We start from the raw sequence: 25896 nt of genomic DNA, 5'->3' as shown, positions 1-25896 counted from the left end.
TGCAATAAAAGCAAGAATGAGAAAGACCTGGGTAGAAGAAATAACCCTGTGTGACAGATAGCTCTCCTCCATACATGTGCTTCAGGAGCAGACAAAGGTAGGGAGCCTTGTCTTCTCAGCTCTGCCACTCCCTACCCCAGAGGTTGCGCCAAGACTTAGCTTGACAGTTTATTTTCCCTTGGTCTCGGTTCTGTAGAAACCTGGGACTTTCTCTTCTACAAACATTCCACTTCTATGATCAACTGGGCCTTCTATCCCCAGAGCCCATTCCCTGGTCTTGTGTCTTCAGCTTCCATCGATACTTTTAGGCCCTTTCACTGGGTGTACCATACGAATACCATCATTTCAAGAAGTGTGGCCTCCCAGAATAGTAAGGACTACACAGCCCTGGGGCTCCTGACCTTAAAATGATCCTGTTTTGTGGGCTTGAAGTACAAACAGATTCCAGATTGCAAATTGTTCCTGAGAGCAAAGATAGATGACAAATTGAATTAATCCCATTTGGAAAACTAAAAGTATTTCTTGTTTATGGGCTTCTTCTAAGTAGACTATGCCATGGCTTTTATTCTTAGCACTTGCTTAATTTCATCAATAATTGCTGGCTAAAGTTGCCAAAACAAAGTACCTCAAGGCGGATCAATGAAATGATGGAAAATTTATTGTCTCTCAGTTCTGGGGGCTGAAGTCCAGCATCAAGGTATAGGCAGTCTTCCTTTCTTTGGAACCCCGAGACAGCGTCTCTCCCAGGCCCCTCACCTGGCTTCTGGTGGTTGTTAGCAATCTCTGACATTCCTTAGCTTGTCTCAGTATCACCTTGATTTCTGCCTTCACCTTCTCATGGTGTTTTTCTGTGTATTTGTCTCCCAAAGCTCCCTTGTAAGAATACCAGTCATATGAGGTGAGGGGCCCAGCCCATCTCCGTATGACCTTAGCCTGTCTAATGATATCTGCAGTTGTCAAATAAATTTGCACTCTTAAGGTATGAAGGGGTTAGGAATTTAACTTGAGTTTCATGTTATCCAACTCAATATCATTACCATCAATTGACACTTACTTAGCTAACTGCAATTCCTATTTCTAGTCCTATATCCCTAGTCCTGGTCCTGTCTGGAAAATGGTGGTGGAAGCTTATTTTGTAAGACATGTAGGACCATAGACAGGCATAAATATAATAAATAAGAATAACAAAGATGAGAAAATCTTTAAAACTAATGGGAATAAAGGGATGCGTCTTCCCCAAATGTACGGATTTCGAGTCTATTACCTTAGTTTTAGTCAGAGAAACACCAATTTTCTGTATGACATGTGGGAATTGGTGTCAGAGTTCTCCAGAAAAATAGAGACATTAGGATGTAAATATTGAAAGAAAGATATTTAGTTCAGTATTTGACTGACATGGTAATGGAGGCTGGTAAGTTCAAAATCTGCAGGGTATGTTCACAGCCTGCAGACCCAGGAGAGCCAAAGTCTGCGTGTCCAAAGGCTGTCTGCCATGGTACAGGAAATAATGTAGCAGATGAGGTTGGAAGGCTGCCTGCTGAAGAATTCTACCTTGAGCAAAGAGATCAGTCTTTTCTTCCATTCAGGCTTTCCATGATTGGGTGAGACCCACCCCCATGGTGGCGAGTAATCTGTTTTCTCATTCTACCCACGTAGCTATTAATCCCATTCAAAAGCACCCTCAAGAAACACCCAGTGTAATATTTGGCCAAATATCTGGGCACTATGGTCCAGCCAGTTTGGCATATAAAATTACCCATCACATAACATTTTTATAAAAATTTCTTTGGAAAATAAAATGGAGCTGCTGCTGGTTGAAATATAAAGAAAGTTATAATTCCTAATTTACACAGTCCTTAACTGGAAGCCAAGGTTAATGACCTATTTTCTTTCAGGACTACGATATACTAAGAACTATGGGTTCAATGGCATAAGACTTCCCTGAAGAATTATCCTTGATCCTGCGTAGCATCTTTGTAAAATTTCACATATTTTGAGACAAAAAATAGGTTCTCTGGATGAGTAAATTGGTTAAAACTATAGAACTTTTCATCTGGTTTATATTGTCAAATTCTTTTTTTTTTTGCTTTAAAGAGAAAAGCAAACAACAACAAAGATAAAAACAGAACAAAACAAAAACAATAAAAACAATGCAGAATTTCAAAACAAGATGATAGGAAATTAACAATGGTTGTTATATTACATAGTGTTATCTTCAGTGAAGTTGCTCAGATTACCAGATGTAAGAATGCAAATTGATCAAACAATTAAAGTGAATAAAAAATAATCAAAAAACTAGAAATGATACAGAGTTTCACTAATCAAGGTGGTAGGAATTCAATAATTTTAATAACAATGGTTATTATATTGCATATTGTTGTCTTCAAATTAGTTGTTCATATTATCAGATACAAGCCTGCAAAATTGGTCAAAAAAGATTTAAACATTAACTGTTCCTTTTAATAAACCATTAGACATCAACTGTTCAATTATCCCAGCTATCCTTGTGTATACATATATTTTTTTTTCCCTTCTTTCTTTCTTTCTTTCTTTTCTCCTTTCCATTGTCCCAGTTGTTCATTCCCTTTGAGCAATTTCTTTCCCTTTCACAATATTTATTGCACCTTTTGGGTTGTATTTACTCTTTCAGGTTCTTACACTAGGGAGTATATTGTCAAATTATTACCAATTTATGTACCTTATGTTTTAGAAAATAAGAAAGGAATTTACTTCATTTATCAAGCTTTGAAATACTAGCTACGCAATAATGTATAATCAGGCCAGGTGTGGTGGCACATGCCCATAATCCCAGCACTTGGGAGGCTGAGGTAGGAGATCATTGTGAGTTCAAGGCCAGCCTGGGCGACATAAGTGAGTTCAAGGCCAGCCTGAACTGCATAGTGAGACCCTAACTGAAAAAAGATCGATAATAATAATAATAAATAATGTATAATCGGGGCAACTTATACCAGACTTGTTTTGTAGAGGGGAAAAAGCGGATTAAGGATTAGAAATTCTGTATTGAAATCTCGGTTCTTCCCTTTATTACCTATATGATGTGGAGCCTGACCCACTGGGGCTGTGATGTCATCTTCTGTTTGTTGAGGGTGGTGTCCGCTTTCTGTGTGGAGGGCACTGTGGACGTTCCCCGTTCTTCAGTGACAAATAATGCCTGCAAACTCCTCAGCTCTGGAAATTCTGTCTTCTAAGTAGCCTAGTTCTCCATCTCTCCCTTCCTTACTGTCTTCCCGCCCTGAGCAGGTCCTCACTGCTTGTTGCCTGTGACCTTATAATGACCTTCTGCTCTCTCCCTTTGGTGGTATTTCCTGTCCAAGGCATCTTCCCTTTTCCTGCCTCACTCTTTTCACAAGTGTGAATCCAGTCATGGTTCCTCCCCTATAACTTTCACGATAATGTTGCCTTTGTTCTAATAATTTAGCTAACATTTACTGAGTGTTCACTGCATGTTATGGTTAGTACCATGTGTGGATCACTATGATGAATCTCACAAACAGGTTTCTGAGGTGCGGTACAATATTCCCATTTACAAATGGGGGATTTCACTGAGGCTTAGAGAGATTAAGAAACTAGCCTGAGAGCATGAGGTCAGGTAGTGTACACACTGATTCAGGCATTCTTACTTCCTGTGTTGCCTCCCTTGATGGCCCTTAGACCCTTCGACCAACAGCTGCTGCTCCCTTCCAAGCACCGGCTCAACTTCTCATGTACATTTCCTTCCTAACAGAAACAGAGCTTTTAAACCTCGGCTATCTAGAGATTTAAAACGGCTGCACTCAGTGCATCTAGTGTCTGAATCTTTTGGTTTTTTGAAACAAGGTCTTGCTGCGAAGTTCAGGCTGGCCTTGAGCTCACTGTATAGCCCAGGCTGGCCTTGAACTCACAGTGATCCTCCTGACTCAGCCTCCTAAGTGCTAGGATTACAGGTGTGCGCCCCCACACCCAGTACGTACATCTTTGAGGCTATCAAAAGTATTGGTTTTAACAAATGAAAGAATGTGTGAAGCAGTTTGTTAGCTATAACCTTCCATTCTGATGTCAATATTTCATATTATGTTATTTAATGTTTCATATTAAGATTTAATACTATTTATTATTATTATTATTATTAAACCACAAACACCTTGAAATTGTTTAGTTGACTAACAGAGCACTATGAACACTTGGCACCGTCACCATTTTGGACCAGATAATTCTTTGCTGTCAGGAGCTGTCCTGTGAATTGCAGAATGTTCCACAACTGAACATCTGTGCAGAGATAGCACATACCAAGCTGTACAGTGATGAATGTCTTTGGCCATTGCCAGGTAGCCCCTGAGGAACAAACTGATTGAAGGCCATTGGCCTAATTGTTCACTTTCTTGAACTTCTGGGTGTGTCATTTTGGTTTTCCATTACTCAGGTTGTTTCAACCTTAAAAACAGAGTTTGAAACTAATTTGTTGTAGTCAGTAATGTATTGGAAAGTAATCATACTGTACAGCTAAGTACAGTGTGGTGTCTGGGGTTGCTTTCTGAAGAAGAAGAAGGACAACAGTAGAAAATTGGGATGTGAATAAAGCCTGTAGCTTAGTTAGTAGCACTGTACCAATGTTGGTTTCTTCGTGTTAATACATGTACCAGGCTTGTATAAGATGTAAACATTGGGGGTGGCTGATGAAGGCTGTATGGAAACTATATTTTCTTTGCAACTCTACTAAACCTAAAATTAAATTTTTTGTTTTTAACATATTCACTTACTAAGAAAGAATAAAAAGATACAGTTTTCAGACACAAGTAGAAATAGAGACCTATATGTGCTCCTTCTGAACTCTGAAGAAAAGTGAATAATGAAGTCAGTGACCTTGTTGTCTTTGACTCACCTTCCAGGCTGTCAATTCACATGGATGACGAACTGCGGCACATTGCACAGAATTCTCTCCAGGGTTTGCTCGTTGACTTCTCGGACTGGAGAGAAGACGTTCTCTTTGGTTTTACCAACTTCCTGCTGCGGGAAGTAAATGATATGCACCACACACTGCTGGATTCATCCCTGAAGTTGCTGCTGCAGCTGCTCACCCAGTGGAAGCTGGTCATTCAGACTCAAGGCAGAGTCTATGAGCAAGGGAACAAAATTAGAAATTCAGAGGTGATTTTCCCAGTGTCCACATCAGTTTCTGTTCTTTGCTGCACTGTACACATGAATTGAGTGGCAGCCCGGGGAATCTTTGTGGTTCTTCCAGCCACCTATGAACTTCCTTTAGCACTGACCCTAATTGCTCCACCAACTTACACTGTGACTGAGAAACTCAGGTCAGACTTGTTAGCACCATTTAGAGAGGTGGAACCTTTGGGTTTTTTTCCTGCAGAGAATTATGATCACAAATCTATTTGTAAGAGCAAATGGCTATAGGACAGGACGTTAGAGATAAATATGCATAGAAGGTCATTTAGGGAGGAGGAACCTTTGGGGTTTTTTCCTGCAGAGAATTATGATCACAAATCTATTTGTAAGAGCAAATAGCTGTAGGACAGGAAGTTAGAGATAAATATGGATATGAATATACAAAAGTTAGCCATCCAGCAGATTTTTTTTTTCTAGACAACAACATATTAGTTATCTACTGTCTACCAAGAATGTAATGTAGTCTGTGGTTTCTTATTCCCTTCATGCCTCAGTCCTAAATGGTAAAAATGAATGATAAGACTTTAGAGAGTGCATGTAGGAGGAGTTTTGTGGGAGAAGTAGGGTTCTCATTTCCTAGTGATGAGCTGGTGTTGGCAGTGAACAGACTGGACACAGGTCAGGCTGAAGAGGAGCGTCTCTGAAGGTCTGAGGACTGTGGCGATTCAGGAAGACAGCAGCATCCAAAGAACAGGGAGGTTCCCAGATGGATGACCTCAGAGACGATGTTCAAGTCCCTTCTTCCTTGTGTGCCGAAAGACAATAGGTAGAAAACTGGGAGGTGGTACATACGTTTAGAATATAAGAATCAGGTTGGAATCTGCCCTATCACCTGGATTGTGTTTGCTTTAGCTATAGGTTCACTTGGTTCAGCTTGGGAACTGTCAGAACCCATCGTGTAAATATGCAAAACCTAGATTAGAATCTAACGTACAAACAAGAAAGTCCAAATAGAAAGTAAAATGTTTGAAAAAATGATTTAGGAAATCTTAGTCTATCGAGAATTTAAGTGAAAATGAATTAGGTCAGTTTGATTATATGTATAGCATAACCCCAAAGGGTATGAAAGGAAACAGTTTTGTTTTTATTAGAATTAACAGCCTTTGAAAAGCTCTCATCAGAGATAAGAGATAGTTGATATTTCCAATGCAGCCATTGATGTGTAAAGCAAAAAGGGATAGTTCATAAATGATAGCAAATCTATAAGCATGTCTGATTCTCAGCCATTGTAACATATTTTAAGATCATAAAGTCAGATGTGCATCATTTTGCTGAATATGGAATGTTCTTTTTGCACAACAGCTCATCCCAAATGGCTCCAGCCACAGAGCTCAGTCAGAGCGAGGCCCTCACTGCAGCGTCCTCCATGCTGTAGAAGGGTTTGCACTGGTTTTACTCTGCAGCTTCCAGGTGGCCACACGCAAACTGTCCGTGTTAATACTCAAGGAAATTCGAGCTCTCTTTGTTGCCCTGGGTCAGCCCGAGGTATGGATCATTTTTCCATATTTTCCATTTCTTTGAACTGTTTTGAGATGTACACAAAAACTGTACATAATTCGTTGCAGTTTCGCGTGCCTCATGTTGTGTGTGACAATGCATACTTTTTAATGCATTATTGGGTTTTAATTATATAAGCATTCTTAATCTACAGAGGTAAGCAGTACACTGAGTACAGCTGAAAAGATTTTTCTTGCTTCACTAAGGAATGTTTCTTTGCTAAAAATTAAACAATTTTAAGATTAATTTAGATTATGGGTCATTTCCATGTACATCTAATGAAGAAAATACTACACTTATATTAGAGATACTACATTAATATTATATTAATACTACATTAATATTATATTTATATTAGACAAAATGATGCATATCATTTAAAACAATCAAGGTGCAGAGACAAATAGCCTGGCTAACTGGAAGTTGTTGAATATCAATGATGGTAGAGAGATAACACCACAAGAATTTATCTCCTTTTGAAATAGGGGAAGGAAACCACCCATTAAACATGATCAACCCCAGCTACCTTCTTGCACTTGGTCAAGTGCTGGGATGTTGTGGCATGTGCCCAAGCTCTATGCATAGATGATGAAAGAAGGACTAGCTTTTTGTGCTACCCTACTTCTTTTTAAAATGCTACTTTCCATCTTCTTGTTTTAAATTACTAATCTTGGTCTCATGGTCCCCAGTATGGTCTCTGCTTTTTTGAAATATTTTCAAGCTCATCACAGTCCTTTCTGTTCACATTTCTTCAGTAAACTTTGTGGGCTATGTCAGGACCATCTCTCTGCTATCTAGTAAATGGATCTCTAAGATATACCATACTCCAATGAACTATCATTAAGTTTCTAGTGGTAGTAATAGTTGATAATATTTACCATGCAGATGGCAGGCACTGCTCCATATCCATATTTTACCACGTTGTCCATTTAACCCTCATAATGACCTAAGAATTAGCTTTGTTCTCATCCCAATATGGATACTGAGACTGAGGTTTAGAAAGGCTAAGTGCCTTAGCCCAAACAACCACTAGGATCTGACATAACCAGATATGTGTGTCTCTAAATTCCCACATTCTTACTTTCTACTCCGTCAGACCAGTGATTGCAAACCTTCTAGAGCTTTCCATTATAACAAACAGCTGGTTGCACCACACAGCCATAGGTTCACCACTACTAAATCCAACTGTATCACTGATGTTCTCATGTGCTGCTATCTTTGACCAGCCACAAGTTTTTTAAACAATACTTATGAATACATACATTTCAGGGCTTTTCTATGGGGCTTCTAAAAAATTGTTCTATATTTCCAAGTCCTTCTATAATAAGCAATGACAAATGTGAACATATCCATATAGGTGTGAGTATATATATGTATATTTGTTACTCATGTAGAACTTTCAATAAAATATTCTCCCTTTTTAATTTGCTCCGTTTTCCCAAGTAGCTGTGTTGTACACAGATGCTGCAAAAAATGTATGTGGTCAGTCTCTGGTGTAATTTCTCTGAGACTAAAATTCAATTGATATTAATCAGTTATTTTCACAGGCCGATGGCTTAAAATAAGAACCATTTTAGTGGTCTGACAAAGCATGCTCTTACACAGTTTTAATTTTTATGTTAACAACATGGATACTTCAGTGACTAATGCATAGTACGAGAATTTAGATTCTCATTTATATGTATGACTCTTTGAAATTCACAGATTTATCTTTTCAGAAAAACAAAAGGTAGAGCCCTAATTATCTCCCACTGAAACTTGAAAGCCTAAGCCCAGAACCACAGAGACCCTTATCCAATGCTTTTCACCTTCTTGGCACTCACTTCTTTATGAAACCCCTTATCACTGCCTCACAAGCTGTTTGGCTTGATGTACTCATGGAAGGCAGTATTGGGGTGAGTTAGGGAAGGGTCCTCTTCCGCTGAGAGTAATCACCTCCCCTTTGCACAGGACGATGACAGGCCAATGATCGACGTCATGGATCAGCTCAGTTCTTCCATTCTCGAAAGTTTTATTCACGTAGCAGTTTCGGATTCAGTAAGTACACATTTGATTCTGTTTGCTAACAGTTCTTAAAAATAAGCTCTGGACCTATCTGAAAAAGAGAGTCAGGAATTGTGTAGACTAATTTGGGTGTTCATATTAGATTAATAAAGTGATACAAAGGTACTTAGGAAAACAAGTCTGGCTTTTCACATGATAGTTTAACAGACATGCAGATACATTTTAGCCAGGATGTAAGCCTTAGAAATATAAATAAATTTTAAATCTATAATTTCAAGAGGTGCAAAGGGTAAGGATTGTGGTATATGTCTATAACTCCAGCACTCTGACAGGTGGAGGCAGGAGAATCCCAAGTTCAAGCCCAATCTAGGCAACTTAGTGACTTAGCAAGAACCTGTCTTTAAAAAAAAAAGAAAGGGTTGGGGATTTATCTCAGTGTGAAGGCCCCAGATTCAGTCACCAGTATCACCAAAGAAAAAAGTGGTCAGGGTCCTTAAAATTAATTTGTCTTTAATCTTTATATTTAATACTTAGCATGTCTCAATATTGTGTTTAACTCTTAACTTTGTATTAAATTCTTAATATGGAAACTTCGGTTTATGTGGAGCTTTGCAGTCTCCACAGTACTTTCACATTTATTATCTCATTTGACCCTCACAATTATTGAAACCCTAAGACATTTAGGATCAGGGTTGCTAGGTATGTAGTAGTAGTGGTAGAGTACATATGAGGCCTTGGGTTCAGTCCCCAGCTCCAGGAAAAGTAAAAGCAAAAAAGAAACATTAAAGGGAGAAAGGCCCAGTTACACAGAAGGAGAGAGATAGAACCCAGACTTGTCCATTTGGACTTTGAATCTTGCAGAGCTTTATCTGCTACACAAATACAGTCTTCCTTTTAAAAAGCATATCAGTAGCTTTCAATTTCCTGTGCATGTTGAATGGAAACTGAAACTGATTTTAGTTATCTGACTTTTTACGTTAAAAGTACAGTAAGAGAACCTGGATCCATTTCAGCTAAATAACTGAAGAGAGGGCAGTCTGGGACAACTAGCAGGATCCACATGGCTGATGCCTGGTGCAGATACCTGCTGAATACTTAGACATGAATACAAAACTTGAAGACATTTGTGAGCCTTTTGTTGCCTTTTCTAGCTGAGATTGAATACAGACCCCTATTTTTAGTAACCCTATTCTTATTTCTAGGCATAATAATAATAAAAATCACTAAAACTATCAGCCAGGCACAGAGGACCTTAACAGTGATAGTGATGTAGTCATACTTCATTTAGAAGTTCAAATTGTTTTAATATGAAATTGAGTAGTCAGTTTTGTTTTACATGTTTATGTTTTATTCACTTGATTTTGTTCCATTTGCCAGAATCAAAATCTTTAGCTAGGGGAAGCCAGGTCAGCAATGTGACTCTTATCAAGATGGACAGATAGGGGAGCAGAGGAACGAGGAACCAGTGCCAGCTTCATGCTGGTATTTCTATGTCCACTATCTCACGGAATTCACTGCAAGATTAGGTGAGATCAGCGCTGTAATTCCCGGGTCATAAATGAAGCAGGCAGAGGCTCTGGGATATTCAGTGCTTTTTCCCCGGGTCACAGGATTTGGACAGAGCACGTGTTGAAATTTCATCCCTTGGACTCTGAAGTTCTAGCTCTGCCCCTTTCAGCCCATTAACCCCTGAAGCCTCTACATTAGCTCTTCCCCGGGAGAACACATAGACCAAAAGGTAAAATGGATCACTTTAGATGCCCAGAAAACACAAAGGCAATCTCTTCTCCTGGCACAATGGCTAGGTTATTTGAAGATTGGTAACCTCTAAACCCTGATATCTGCACTTAAAAAAAGAATGAAATGTAGGAACTTGTCCATCTATCTATACATACGTTTCACAGAGATTTTTAGAATGCATTGTTTTGACTTGATATCATAGGACAAGAATGAGTAGTTATCTCAAAAATCATCCACACAACGGAACTTGTGTTGAACCATCTCTCTTAAGTGGAAAGAAAGGTTTTATAGCCTAAATCAACACAAAGTCATAACCAAAAAACTTCATATTAACTGCAGAGATAAAAATACAGTTATATATCTCAGAGATGAGTAATTTTTAGGATTTTTAAATGGCAAGTCCAAATTTAAAATGGTTTACTTCAACTGATGTCATAACATTATTCCACAAATATGTAGTGAACCGCTTCTATGTACTGATATGCAACACCATGGAACATGAAAACTGTTAAACTGCCCCTGTTTGGACTTTGAAACTATGACCCAGATATTGAGCTTTGCGCTCAGCTGCTTATCAACAAGGCTAGCACAAGAATGACATGAGTACACACCTGCGTGTTTTGTGGTGCATGAAGGAAGGTGTTTCAGATCCAAAGTTGGCCCATTGCGGAGGAGATCAGGAAGGGGACTATGTAAGCAGCAGCACTCAGGCGGAGCCCTGGTGAGGATGGATCGTTTCAGTTCAGCTTTGATTCCCTGCCTACCTCTGTGCCTGCAGGCAACATTATCACTGACCCACAATGTGGATCTGCAGTGGCTGGTGGAATGGAATGCTGTCCTGGTCAATAGCCATTATGATGTGAAGAGCCCTTCCCACGTCTGGATATTTGCACAGTCGGTCAAAGACCCCTGGGTCCTCTGCCTCTTCAGCTTCCTTCGGCAGGAGAACCTGCCCAAGCACTGCCCCACAGCCCTCAGCTACGCCTGGCCTTATGCCTTCACTCGGCTCCAGTCTGTGATGCCATTGGTTGACCCCAAGTAAGGGATCCAGGTGTTTTGCTTGTTTTACCACTTGCCCTCTTAAATTTCCATTTTATACAAGAGACTGGAATATTATGATCACTTCTAATTTCTTAATTTCCTGCTACAGAATCCTTGCCATTGAGTAAAAATAGAAAGTTTTTATCTAGACTTTAGAGCAAGATTGTTTCCATAATAATCAATATGACTGTCTAGAATCTTAGACTCTGTGGTGAGAGGAGCCTTGAAGTTTTTCTAGTCAGTTTTGCATCCAGTAGAGATATTCCCGGAATAGCATCATGGACAGAAGCTGTCTAACCCTAGGTAGCACTTCCTATGATCTGTCTTTAAAAAGTGATATTTAAAATTGAGACCTTAGTTTCATTCTTATGTTTGGCTCCATTTTACTAGCAGCCCAATTAATGCCAAGAAAACCAGCACTGCGGGCAGCGGAGACAACTATGTTACTTTGTGGAGAAATTACCTTATTCTCTGTTTTGGAGTCGCAAAACCCAGTATTATGAGCCCAGGACACTTAAGAGCTTCCACTCCCGAAATAATGGCTACCACACCCGATGGTACAGTGAGCTACGATAACAAGGTGACATGACATGCTTCAGAAGAATTATTCTGTAAGGTTTTTTTTTAGCTTGTTTGTCTAGAGTTCCTAGTGCAAATTGCACTGTGCCTGCCATCTGGAGTATTATGGGATCAGATTTTCATCCTACACATTTCTAAGTTCCATTGAGTGTTGTGTGAATAATTTATTACTCCTCCCTGGCAAGTGGGGAACTGAAGATAAAGACAAATTTAGAAACTTCCTTGGGATCATAGAGTGATTTGTATTTGTTAATGCCCGAGGTTGGGTTTATGTCCTATGTAGCGCATTTCTCACTGTTCACCAACTCTTCACCTTTAAAACATGTCTTCATTAAATTATTTTTGCCAGAGGCAGTTTTGTAGACTTAAATGATTAAAAAGAAGACTGTCTACATTTTTCCTTTATACTTTATGTCCCAGGTGAGAAATACCTTCATTGTTCTGCATTGAATTTGTGCATTTTTTTTTTCCTGAAAAGATGGCAGTGCCTTGGGATGTGGCTCAGTACTTTGAAACTGTTATAATGGAATCATCATGTGATTAAAGAAAACCATGTTACCTCCTCTCACTCTTAATCCCCTTGTTTCAGGCCATAGGCACCGCATCAGTGGGAGTTCTGTTAAAGCAATTGGTGCCCTTGATGAGACTAGAGAGCATTGAGATCACAGAGTCCTTAGTTTTAGGATTTGGAAGAACAAATTCTCTTGTTTTCAGGTACAGTAACCTTAATTCTGCATTCATACATGCTGCTGCTGTTGCAGTTGCTTCTCTTGAGTTTGAGCCACTATTGGCACACACCTGAAGGGTTCAAGGGGGACGCAACTTCCTGTACGTCTTCTTTGGTTGATTGCATGTAATAAGCAATCCTTGCAACTCACTCACACTTCAGTTTTTGTCAGAGTTCAATTTGGTTTTGCCTCTCAGAATTTATTTCACTTGCAAGTTTTGTCTCAGATAACTGTAAATGAAAACACCCCCTGTCCATTCCCAGTTAGCCAGGCTGTTTGGAAGATATAACATTAAAATAATAAGAGTGTCTGTTTGTCGTCCATTTGTGCAACAGACTTTGAAAGGTGACACACGGGAAAGGGGTTGATGGGAGGGTACGAGAGTGGGAGAAAAAGAATCGAGTTATGTCATGTACAGGTGCAAATTCCCTATGAGTATGATCATTATATAGACCTAACGTGCACCAATAAACTTAATTAATTTTTTAAAAGGTGACACAAATAGAACTCTTTCAGGTGTGTTCAGCTCAGCTGGTTGGTCTTTTTTTTTTTTTTTTAAGAGCAGAATATATGTATTGAGGGAAAGAAAGCTTCTGTCTGAGAGAGGGACAGAAGTGGGCCCAAGTGGGGTGCCCAGGTGGTTGGTCTTTTTATAAGGCATTGCCTAGATCAAAACAGCAGACCTGGCTTCTTGCTTTCCTTTATTTTGCATCTGCAGTCAAATAACAGTCCTATCTGAGGCATCGCCAAAGCCTTTTGAGACAAGCATCATACAATATTCATTCAGGCTGCTTCTGATGGCTTTAGCTAAGCAACGAAAGCCCTAGTGGACAAAAAATAAAATTCATGTTAATTTTTTAACTTTATTAGTAAATGTGTACAGTACATAATGGTTACAGTCATTGTGAGGAGTTTGTACATAACACACCTTAATTCTTTATACTTATGTTCCATGCAGATAATAAAAGGAAGCGTTCCAAACACCTAAGAGAAACATTATTTGAAAAATAAATATTACTCAGATATTTCTGAAACAGCCAAAAAAAGATCAGTTGTATTTACTAGCAGGGTTAGATTTTTATCCTTTAACAGTTGTCTATTCTTATTACCTGAGAGCTATTCAAATAGCATTTTATTAGTTATTAGTTGAAAATAAGCATCATATAGACATACTACAAGAAAATAATAATTCTTGAAATTATCTATCATTCTTCTCAAACAATCTAGGGCTTTTTTATATATCTTGCCCTCTAGATTTCCCTAGAGGTAGGAAATACTCAGCTGGCCAGCCACATGAATCTAGAAGTTTAAATGTCTCTGGCCTCAGTTTTTTCATCTGTAGAAAAAAATTTAGCATCTGTATTTTAGAAATGAGGACTAGATCCAGACCTTCTGTCTTTCAGCACAGAATGCTATGGAATTGATATCTTCCTGTCCTTGGATTTTCCTGGAGGGTGATGTTTAGTAGCACAAAATATCCTACCAGACAGTACACAATTTTTTAGCATGATATATATTATAGACAAAATACCTAGATCCTAGTCTGGCAACAAGCCACATGTCACAATTTTATCTGTTTTGACAAAGCAATTCATAAGTTACTTTCTAGCGAGTCCAACTAATCAGGTTACAAGTATAAACCTGAGAAGTAGAGATGCTGGGGATGGGTGAAATGTACACATTCATATGTAATATGGAAATTTAAGATCCATATTAATGTGATCAAAACATCTACTACATGAGAACAAATGGTTTTGATGAAAACCTATTACAATTTTTCTTTTGCCATAATTTTTACTTATCATATAACTCAAGTAAATTTAGCTCTGAAATCCATAGACTTATTTTTAAACTCAACTATATATCAATCTCCCAAACACAAATCCCAAAGATAACTCCATAGGCACTGGACCTACCTCTTCCCCTAAACGTGTTCAGAGACTCAATTTTATTTTCATAGCTGGTAGTAATGTGCTTCCAATTTAGTAAGCACTCAGAAAATATTGTTTGTTCACGCAAGGTTTTTTTTAATAATGAGGATCTCCAGAATATTAAATCAAAATTAAGTGAACAAGTATGTACTCGGCCAAAATTAAATGCGTAGTCCTGGGATTAAGATCAGTAACTCAAATTATAGACTAATACTTGATTCCAGTTCATCACAGGATCGGGATATGGAGCAGACAAGGGAGAGATTCTTTCTTTAATCAAATTTTATTGATGCATTTTAGATATATATAATGATGACATTCACCACAGAAAATTTGCACCTGTACATGATATGTGGAGAGATTTTTATAGCAAAAGCAAAATGGAAAAAGCAAATAATTTAGGATAGCATGGATATACTTGATGACAACTTTGATGTCAATAACAATGAATTTCTAATGTGACCTTTTTCCTCCACAGAGAATTGGTTGAAGAACTTCATCCATTAATGAAAGAGGCACTAGAAAGAAGACCAGAGGTAAGATTTTAAATTGAAATAATTAAGGTTTGCCTTATTTGAACAGTGGATATTTAAATCAAACCCACTAGTTCCTGCTAAAGAAAACAATCACCCCAACATAACTTTCAGAGGGAATCTTAATATTTTACTTTTGTCATTTTATTACTTTTCATATTCAACTATTTATTAAATATGGTTCCTATTTTAAAGAATTTTTTGTCCTGATCACATCAGTACAAAGCAACTGAAGCAGTCCTGTATATATTAAATTTTATTACATTCTTTTACAGAAGGTTTGAGTTAAAGTTTAATTCTGGTATTTAGTTTTCTTGTTTCTGTGCAAGAAATCAATAACCAAGGATAATACTTTTCTGATTTGGCATATGACACATTGTTTTCCCTGAAGTGAATCTATTTCAAAATTCACTTGTAATATATCAGAGTTAAAAAAAAAAATTGGAAAATAAGCATCCCATATAGTGGTCCATATGATAATAAGAAATAGCAAAAAAAAAAAAAAAAAAAAAAAGCAATGTAAGAAGAAACAGCCTCTCAATGACCAACCTGTCCCCTGTCCTTTCCCACTCAGCTCAGCTGTCCGGCTTTTCAGCAGACACTGGGAACATCTGGGAAGTGGGGTTTGTTAATTCTCAACATTTCCTCCTTACACGTATTTATTAATTCACTTGTGAGCTGTTCCCTTGCAGCTTGTGATGACAAGCATTGTCTCTTAGGAGGAAGGGGAGATACCTGCCCTCTCCACTTAGAAAACTGAACACACCAGATTCTGTCCTTCTGTACTACAGTTTCCCAAAGCCGAGTTCAGATTGTTTTGCCCATGGCCGTAAGTGGTATTACCTCTTTCTGCACAGAACAAGAAACGCAGAGAAAGGCGAGACTTGCTAAGGCTACAGCTGCTTCGAATTTTTGAACTTCTGGCTGATGCTGGTGTCATAAGTGACAGGTAGGTCAGAATTCTGCTGAGTTGGTCTCCCCTCACCAAACTGGCCTTTATGTCTTTTTACCCATCTCTCTCTTCTTTTAAATACATTAACTCAAAAAGTTTTTTTTATAGAAAAAAGCTTGCTTTTTTAATATTCTATTTACAATGCATATAAATTAGTAACAAGCCTACTGTATGAATTCTGACAGTGAATCTTATTTTTCTTGAAGCATGTACTACACAGATATAATGACAAATTGCCTAAAGGTTAATTGTCCTTTATTCTAGCACAAATGGAGCCTTAGAACGAGATACGTTAGCCCTTGGAGCTTTGTTCTTAGAATACGTGGACTTGACCCGCATGCTCCTAGAAGCTGAAAATGACAAGGAAGTCGAAATCCTTAAAGATATCCGGGCACATTTTAGTGCCATGGTGGCCAACTTGATCCAGTGTGTTCCAGGTACAGTGAAACATCAGTACACATTACTTTCCTTGCTTGGGACACTGTGTTCCTCATGATTGTGCGTTGCTCTTACGTCCCAGTGACCTACGGGCAGGTCTGGGATGGGATTCTTTTATTTATTTTGAGCCGGTAGAAATACTTAAGAACATGTCATCATAACTCAGTTGAGTTGCAAAGGGATGATAGGAATTAAATCTGATTTTGTGTTCGTTATTTCTAGTCTTTGTTGTAGTTCCCACCTGGAAATGAGCACTGTGATTTCCATGGGAAGGAAGTAATTCAGAGAACATTCACACCAACTTCAGCTTTCATATTGTCTCTGTACTCTTCTGTAAACACGTAATTTTAGAAATACCCTAACTCCACCAAATCAGTGCACTGAGGCGGATTCTATACTGCTTAATGTGTTTTACATTCCATCAAAAATTATGAGAGAATTCTTTTTCACACGGTAAATGGCAAACCTTGCAGAGACACTGCCTGAACTGCAACCCGAAGCCCACTTATTTATTGCAGAGCGCGAGCTCTGTCGTCCTACACTCAGCTGCTGGGGCGAGGTGGCTCACGTGCCGACAGAGAGGGCTCCGTGTGCCCACTGTGGCACACGTGCCATAAATGCACCACTGCTACAAAACATTCTCATTCTGTTTTTTTGTTTTTGGGGGGTTTTTTTCCGGTACCAGGAATCGAACTCACGACCTCACACTTTCCAGGCAGGCGCTGTGCCACTGAGCTAAATCCCCAGCCCCAACGTTCTCATTCTGATACAAGCATATAGAACAAAACAGCTGGTTGGTTTGATATAAAAATTGTTCTAAGTTTTTGTATAATTAGAAAAAGCTACAATTCTATTTCATCATTTATTCTTACTAGTCCTCCTTATCTTTATTTTGTCATTCCCCCCCCCCCCGTACCCGGAATCGAACTCATGACCTTGCGCTTGCCAGGCAGGCGCTATGCTGCTGAGCTAAATCCCCAGCCCCCCTCCTTATCTTTAATGACCCTAAATTAAGATTTAAGTTGACTTCCTCAGTTAAAATACATTTGTTTAGAGTAGAGAATCTGCCATATTCCACAGTTCTTCATAACAGTAGGCAACAGCAGTCAGGAAAACTTGGTATGTAAGCGGCAGCCCAGAGAGAAGCGTTGTAGTTTTCTGGGTATCAATTAGGAAGCGTCTGTAGGACCCATACTCAGTCCCTGCTTCCTACTGGGTCCCTGTACTATCGACCACAGCATGAGAACATGAGAAAAGGAAGAAAAGACACAGAGAAACACAATCACCTTGAAATCTATGTTTAAGAAGTCAGGTCTTGGCCAGGCATAGTGGTGCACGCCTGTAATCCCAGCACTTGGGAGGCACCTGGAGAAGGACCGCCACAAGTTCCAGACCTGCCTAGGCAACACAGTGAGATCATCTCTCAAAAAACAAAGCAAAAATGTCAAGTCTTCTTACCTTAAGAAAACTGGAGCAGAGATTGGAAGTCAAGCTCAGTGGAACAGCACTTGCCTAGCGTATACACGATGCTGGGTTCAATCCCCAGCACCTTCCCACTTCTGCCAAAAAAGGAAAGAAACAAAAGAAAACTAGAGTTAAGAGGTGAAATTGTTGCTTTGTCCAAAATGTAATGGGCGTGTATAGTAGTGATAGGAACTGTATTCAGTCCAGTAGACTCCAGCTCTGTGTTTTCTCCCTAGTTCACCACAGAAGATTTCTCTTCCCCCAGCAAAGCCTGAGGCACCATCTCTTCATCCTGTTCAGCCAGTGGGCAGGCCCCTTCAGCATTATGTTCACTCCTCTGGATCGGTACAGCGACAGGAATCATCAGATTACAAGATACCAATATTGTGCTTTAAAGGTAGGTGCTGTTTTCCCCACTGAATGCCAGTTGTCAGCTCAGCGGTCTCTTTCCTTAAACCAGCAACCATACCTTGAAAGTAACATCAACAGCTGGACTCAGCGATGGAGCCCTTGCCTAGCGTGCGCAAAACCCTGGGTTTGCTCCCCTGCAACACCCCCCAAAATAAGAGATTAAAATAAGTGATATGACATAATAAAATATAAATGCATGTGAAAAAAATCAAATGAATAGTCACACGCATATGAATACATAAATTGACTTAAAATTTCAAAGTATACTCATTTAAACACAGATGAATAGCTATGCATAAGAAGCGATTGTACTCGAGTTGGGCTCACATGTTAGTGCTGAAGTTTTTCATCCAAGATTCCTCCTGAGAGCCATATAGTTTTGCTTATTTTGCTCCTTAACTAACTGCTTTGCCAACTGACTTCCCACTTCCTGAAAAAAGTTACCTTGACCAAGGGCTACATTCACTTGTTCGTCTCCTCTTATCGTAGGAGAGTACTAGCCATAAATTTCAATACTGTGAGGACTGTTCTCACTTTTTAATATAGTTACTTTTCTAAAGGACACTAGGCTATAAGTGTCTTTACAGCCTAGTGTCCTTTAGAAAAGTAACTATATTATCAGCTCTGTCCTGTGCTCCATGGGTTGCTGATTCAAGTTGACTTTCTGCTCCATGAGGGTTGGTTAAACGATGGTCTGACAGTAGATTGGACCAGCTAAATTAGCCAAGATCTCTCTTCTGCTCATCCCCACAACCCTTAAAGATTCTAAAGTTTAAATGCATTTGGTTCTTCTGTTTAAGGGTCATAATTATTTGTTTCTGTTTTTTCACATTTTGTTAATTCAACACATTAGTCAAATACTTGTGAGAAAGCAAAAGTTAAGAAGCTGGATTAATCTTTTAAGCAGAATTCACTTGAAATTATTGAAAAAAAAGTAAAAATTGTAAAATGGTCATTTTAAGTACTCTTTCATCATAAAGGTTTGTTATATTATAAAATTGCAAGTCCACAAGGCTAAATTTGTGGGTTTTTAAATTTTATTTAAACAAATTTTGAACCTGGTGTTCCTTATGGAGTCTGCTAAGGAGTGCTTTAAAATCTTGGAGGAGGGGCTGGGGATTTAGCTCAGCGGTACAGTGCCTGCCTGGCAAGCTCAAGGTCGTGAGTTCGATTCTTGGTACCAGAAGGAAGACAAAAAACAAACAAAAAAATAAAATCTTGGAGGAATAACTGCCTTGTAAAAGACAATCATCATTTTAAATTTGGTAGTTATGTTTTATAAAGCTAGTTGGATACTGTTACATTTTTCTAGGCTTCATCTCCATATTTTGTTGTGTCTTTATTATCAGGCAATGTCAGCAGTCTTGTGTTGCGGCCCTGTTTTTGATAACGTGGGTCTTTCCCCAGATGGCTACCTATATAAGTGGCTGGACAACATTCTGGCTTGTCAAGATTTACGAGTAAGTAGTAGACAAAGATATGTTGCTTTTGTCTTTGGGGGCTCTGTGTTGGTTGAGTTACTAAAATGTGTGAGTACTGCTCAAAACACAGTCACTTCCCGTATCAGCCACACGAGTACAAGTTTATGTGTTGCTTCCTTTGCTCTGTGATGTGCCACGACTAAAACCACAGTAACATTTACCAAAACTGACAGAAACTGGGTTATAAATCAAGGCTCACCACTGTCACAGGCTCTGTTGTGTACTCAGAGTAGCATTAAAGCAATAATAAAAAATAAAAAGATAATTTAAAAATATACTTCCAGATAACCAGTGAATGAAAAAAATAAGTAACAGTGGACACTGGAAAATATTTTCATGTGAATAATAATTAAATACTACATAAAAGCCTTGCTGAGAATGAAATTTATAAATTTAGATGAGCTAGTAGAAAGAGAAAAGGTCGGTAATGACCTAAGCATCTGTCGCATAATCTGATCACCTCTCCAGGAGTTTCTAAGTCCAGTTGGGTTGACAGTTAAGATTAACCGGCACAGCGGCTGTAACAAAATACCATATACTGAGTGGGTTATCCAAAACAGAAACTGATTTCTCACAGTTCTGGAGACTAACCAGTCCCAGATTAATGCACTGGCAGATTTGGTGTCTGGGCACAGCCCACTTCCTGGCTCATAGATGGCCATCTTTTGCTGTGTTCTCACGTGGCAGGACTGACAGTGGAATTCTCTGGGCTCCCACTTAGAAGGCATTAGTCATGCTCTTGAGGGCTGCTCATGGCCTCATCACCTCCCAAAGGACTCATGTCCGAGCAGCATCACATTTAATGTTGGGATTTAACATACACGTCTGGGGAGGACGCGGGCCACAGCATCAGGAAAGTGCAAATTAAGGCCACATAACATACAAATTATAAGGCACATAAAACTCCATTTATATACAGTTTTATTTATCCTATATTTATTCTACTACTTCGATGTATTCTGATTCTCCAAGATAAAGTTTCTAAAGCACAGCAAAACTTGCTGATTTTCTTCCAAGTCAAACTAACTTTACTTTTTAATGAAATGTTATTTTCAACTGCTCTGCAAGAAAATCATGAGCTTTTATCTGCTGCTAATTATGTAAAGCGGGGGAGGAGGACTAGGTTAAGGAAGCTTGACTGTCTGTTTAGAATATCACTTCCTATTTGGTCAAGCCCAGTGAGTAAACAAATAAGCCAGATCTTTCCTTTTGCACCTGGTTGCAACTGGAAGAAGAGTGGACAATCTCAGGGATAGTTTATATTTCTGAGAGACACGGAGACTCCAGGCACCAGGCTCCTCTGTGAGGAATATGCACTTTCACGGATCATCGAGTATTTGACAGTAGCTTCTGGAAATCTTCTCTCACGTATCCTATTACTTGTATCCAGTATGATACATTTTTCATACAAAAGCATCTGATTAAGAAGAGTCTGCTAGGGCCAGGTGTGGTACTGCACGCCTGTAATCCTAGCACTCGGAAGGCTGAGGCAGGAGGATTTCTCAAAGTTCAAGGCCAGTCTGGGCTACAAAGTAAGTTCAATGCCAGCCTGAACTGCATAGTGAAAGCCTGTCTCAAAAATATATACGCACACAAAAAAAGAGTCTGTTGAGACTATATTTCTTTTTCAGTTATTTTTTAATTGACATACAAAATTGTATGGATTTATCATGGGAACCAAAATGTTTTGAAGAATATATACGTTGTGGAATGGTAAAATCTAACTAACAAGGGTATTACTTCATGGAATTATCATTTTAGAGGTAAAAACAGGGGCTGGGGATTTAGCTTAGCAGCAAAGCGCCTGCCTGGCAAGCGCAAGGTCGTGAGTTCGGTTCCCGGTACCGGAGAAAAAACAAAAACTAGAGGTAAAAACACTTATCACCCAGTCTCTTAGCATTTTTAAGCATACAATATATCATCATTATCTAAAGTCCTCACCCACTAGATCTCTTGAACTTATTCCTAAAAGGCTGCTACTGTTTGAAAGATTCATAGCTAACTATCTCACAGTACATTTTGTAGTCAAGCCTCATGACCATATTCCTTCTAATTTTTCCTTAAAAGACTTCATATATTTATTTGAATGATATTTTTATATTTTATTTTTTAACTAAATATGCATATGTTTCAGAAATAAATACAAAAAGGAAACATTGACCATAAAGTCTTTACCACCTCTTCAGAGTTTATTTTCTTTAAAATAAAAAAAATCAAGAAATGGTATACACCCCAAAACAGACTTGCAGAGTCAAATTTAATTTATACATGATGTTAATTTGCGTTTGCAGCATTGCACTGTCATGAAGTATGTGTGTCAAAATGTTAAGCAATGGCTACGTGGTTTCCACTTTCACCGTACCCAGTTTATGTTAGCCAAGCTTGATCTGTGTCTTTCTCTAGAACATTCTTTCATTAAGCATGAGTAATTGATTTGCTCTGGTATTCAGGTTCATCAGCTTGGCTGCGAAGTCGTTGTCTTGCTATTGGAACTTAATCCTGACCAAATCAACCTTTTCAATTGGGCCATTGACCGATGTTACACAGGTTCCTACCAACTTGCATCTGGTTGCTTCAAAGCCATAGCAACTGTGTGTGGAAGCAGGTATGAATTTTTTTTAATTAATGGTCAGGGGCAAGTATAATTAAAGCTGCTCTTCATTGATGTGAATGATTGAGAGCTGAATGTTTTGCATTTATCTAAGCTGTGTAAATTCAATGAGAGTACAAAATGGTCTATACAGCCCCAGCAGATAAAATGGTCGCTGTAAGTTGGCAGTTAGATTGATTCTTCTCATTTGACTGGGGGAGTGATTTGTTGTCTTTTACTTTTGAATTGCCCAGAATTCACAGTGCAGTATGACAGTGGAATTTTTAAAATGATAAAGAAGATACATTAAAGCAGTTAAAGGAATGGCTAAAAAGGTTTGCAACAGGTGTGAACTGTAAGACTTTCAGCCATCTCACAGGCCAACTCAAACCCAAGCAGCATTTAAAATGTTGAAATCTCCTTTGTCTAAAACTTCAGGAATGTGGCACCCTAGATTCCAAAGATCACCCTTCGGTAGGAGGGGGATAAATACAGAACCCAGGACCTCATGCACGCTAAGCACACATTTCTCCCACTGAGTCCTACCCCCAGCCCCAAGATTATAATGTTACAGCTATGGCCCTTGTTATGTAGTCATTTAGAGAAGCTGTTTAGCCTGACAATTTGTCAAGTGAAATAATTGCATGACTAAGATGAAAGGGTTAATGAAGAGTCCCCCACATCCCATAAGCTAATCCCCAGAAAGATTTTCTACATTAGAAAATTTGAGAGAACGTAACTTAAGTTTATTTATGCAACAACTCAGAACCTCAGCTTCTCTTTTTAATTAAATGTCGTGTTTTAAGTAGCTACCTTGAGCTACTGGATCAAAGGAATAAAAGTGAGTTAATTTTAAACTCCAACCTACTGTGGGTCTAAATTAACAAGTATTTTAGAAGACATCTACTTTCAATAAACTTAAAATGAGCAAACTATAAAGAAGTGTTTCACTTTTAACTTTTTTTAATCTTTCTTTTATAAAGATAGTAGATAACTTTTCATGTCTAAAGCTTACACTATCAATAATCTTAGTAATGGAATTTTTATCATACACTTTAATCTCCATCAGAGTCATACCAGATGACAATAATTTAAACTGATTTTCTACCAGGTTTTATTTTTCTGTATAAGCTTTATTAAAAATGATGTATACCTGCAAGCTATTACTGAAAAAACATTGTTGGGGAAATCTTCCCCAGAGTGGTTTTATTTTCAAGTAATTCAACATTCTAAAAATATAAATAAAATATATGATCCTTTAATTTAAAAAAAAATATATACTTAGCATCTATGACTTGGACCTCTGTGTTTGACACAAATAAAAGTAATAAATGTTTCCCTTCACTGCTCTTCTAAGCGAACTCGGTGTGAGCTGTCGTAGTCTAATGTATTTCATGGCATGCCATCTCATAAAATAGCATTCCATTTGTCTGACTAAATGTAGGTATTTTTCCTTAGGGAACACAGATAAATGCTGGACAAATGTGGCAATATAGTCTCAAGTTCCATGATATTTCTAGTAACAAAGATATTACTAGTCCAGTTATAAAACCCTCCATCTTCCAAGATGTTTTTAAGGCACCGTCCTAAAGTCTTTTCATCCGTTAGACCATTTTTCACCACAAAGTTCAGTATTTAAAGTTTCAGCTGTTGGCTAAATTTGCTCTTTCTCATAAATTCTCAGCCTATGTGGTCTAGACAGGCCTCCAGATTGGCTTAAGCAATCTCTGATTAATTAATTTTTCATTACTTTTTTTCCAAAAGCAATTCTAATGTTTTCAGATTTTGCTTTCTCTCTAAGTTCACTTATAAAATGTGACTAAGATAAGGCATTCCCTTATCCTATAAACTATGTTCCTGAACAATCATTTGCAGACTGAACCATATTTTAAATTTCTTCTTATCTGTATAATAACACCTACACATCATTTCTAAAGAAGAGTCCCTCTTGTCAAATAATTACCTCCTCCTTTTCCAATGGGAATTCTATGCTGCATTTACTATTAGAGGAATATGACAATTTATCAGATTTGCTTATTAAGGACTATTTTAAGTTTATTTTAACATAACTGAAAGATTAAATTAAGTAACTGTCAATGTCAGTTATTTACTTCGAGTTTTAGAAGAGGGACAGTTTACATAGTTAGTAAGTTAATCCTTCAATGCGTTAGCTGTGATAATGAGAGAAAAATGCTTCTCTACGTCCCTGTTTTTTGTTTCCTTACCACCTGTGTGTGTGACTACTGTGAACTTACTGGTCTCCAGTCAAAACACTATGGCTGGCGCTGAGGATTTATCTCATCGGCAAAGCGCCTGCCTGGCAAGCGCAAGGTCGTGAGTTCGGTTCCCGGTACCGGAGAAAAACAAAAAACAAAAAACAAACAAAAAAAAAACCACTATGGCTGTTCTAGGCCAAGATTCTAGTGAGACTGGAATAGGACCAGGAGACATGAGGAGGACAAAAATGATAGCAGAATTGGCAATACTAACTTAAAAGAATTTTTCATAAAATGTGTGACTATGTGATTAAAAGCTATTAAATGCAGCTCGTTAGAAGAAAAGAAAATAACTTTCTTTCAGACAGCTTCTGTGCATATACTTATCCACCTTCCCTCAACTGAAAATGAGATCAATCTGAAACAAATAAGGAAATTGTGAATAAAACTAAAAGGTTTTCTAATATGTTGGGCATGGTGGCACACAGCTATAATCCCCAGCACTCAGGAGTCTGAGGTGGGAGGATCACTGAGAGTTTGAGACCAGCCTGGGCTACAAAGTGAGCTCAAGGCCAGCCTGAACTGCATAGTGAGACCCTGTGTTAAAAAGACAAATAAATAAAAAAGTAAAAAATAAAAAAATAAAAGATTTTCTAAGGTTGTGAAACAGGCTGTTTTCAGGTATTACCTTGGCTTACCAGAATTCCATTTGTGTTAAAATACTACTGTTTTTATTTTTACCCTCCAAAATAATCTTTAAGTATTTTAATAGATGTCCTAGAGTTACATGTTAAATAAAAGCTTTGATTTCTTTGTGTTTTTGAGACAGGGTCACACTATAGTTCAGGCTGGTCTCGAACTTGCAACACCAGTCCTGCCATGTCCTCCCGAGTGCTGGGATTACAGGCATGTACCATCACACCTGGCTAAAAGTTTTGGTTTGGAAAGAGTTTTGTTGGGGGTGAGGGGTATATTTTGTCATTGTGTGTTTGTTTTGCCTTAATTTTCCACAATCTTTCCTAATTTAAATGGAGGCTAGAAAACTTGAATTCTTAAAAGTAAGTAGCCATTTCTTAAAGGAATAACATGCTTCTATCAACAAGGAAGACA

General features: G+C 38.3%; 1 protein-coding gene across 6 annotated transcripts in view; it reads left to right on the top strand.

Annotated features, from left to right (window-relative positions):
- Fry (furry homolog (Drosophila)) overlaps positions 1-25896 on the top strand; it is a 341220-nt gene that overhangs the window by 213207 nt on the left and 102117 nt on the right. For all 6 annotated transcript variants that reach the window (XM_005387722.2, XM_005387724.2, XM_013515820.1 and 3 more), the window contains exons 18-29: positions 4887-5145; positions 6484-6666; positions 8629-8715; positions 11201-11460; positions 11854-12043; positions 12632-12756; positions 15180-15237; positions 16092-16183; positions 16451-16623; positions 18325-18485; positions 19849-19959; positions 22431-22585. In XM_005387722.2, the coding sequence (XP_005387779.1) occupies positions 4887-5145; positions 6484-6666; positions 8629-8715; positions 11201-11460; positions 11854-12043; positions 12632-12756; positions 15180-15237; positions 16092-16183; positions 16451-16623; positions 18325-18485; positions 19849-19959; positions 22431-22585 (1854 nt within the window). The remainder of the gene's footprint in view (positions 1-4886; positions 5146-6483; positions 6667-8628; positions 8716-11200; positions 11461-11853; positions 12044-12631; positions 12757-15179; positions 15238-16091; positions 16184-16450; positions 16624-18324; positions 18486-19848; positions 19960-22430; positions 22586-25896) is intronic.

This window comes from Chinchilla lanigera, unplaced genomic scaffold, assembly GCF_000276665.1.
Source record: "Chinchilla lanigera isolate Chin_1 unplaced genomic scaffold, ChiLan1.0 scaffold00030, whole genome shotgun sequence".
In the NCBI taxonomy this organism is placed as follows: Eukaryota; Metazoa; Chordata; class Mammalia; order Rodentia; family Chinchillidae; genus Chinchilla; species Chinchilla lanigera.
The sequence above is the reverse complement of the archived record's forward strand: the minus strand, read 5'-3'. Positions and strand labels throughout refer to the sequence as shown.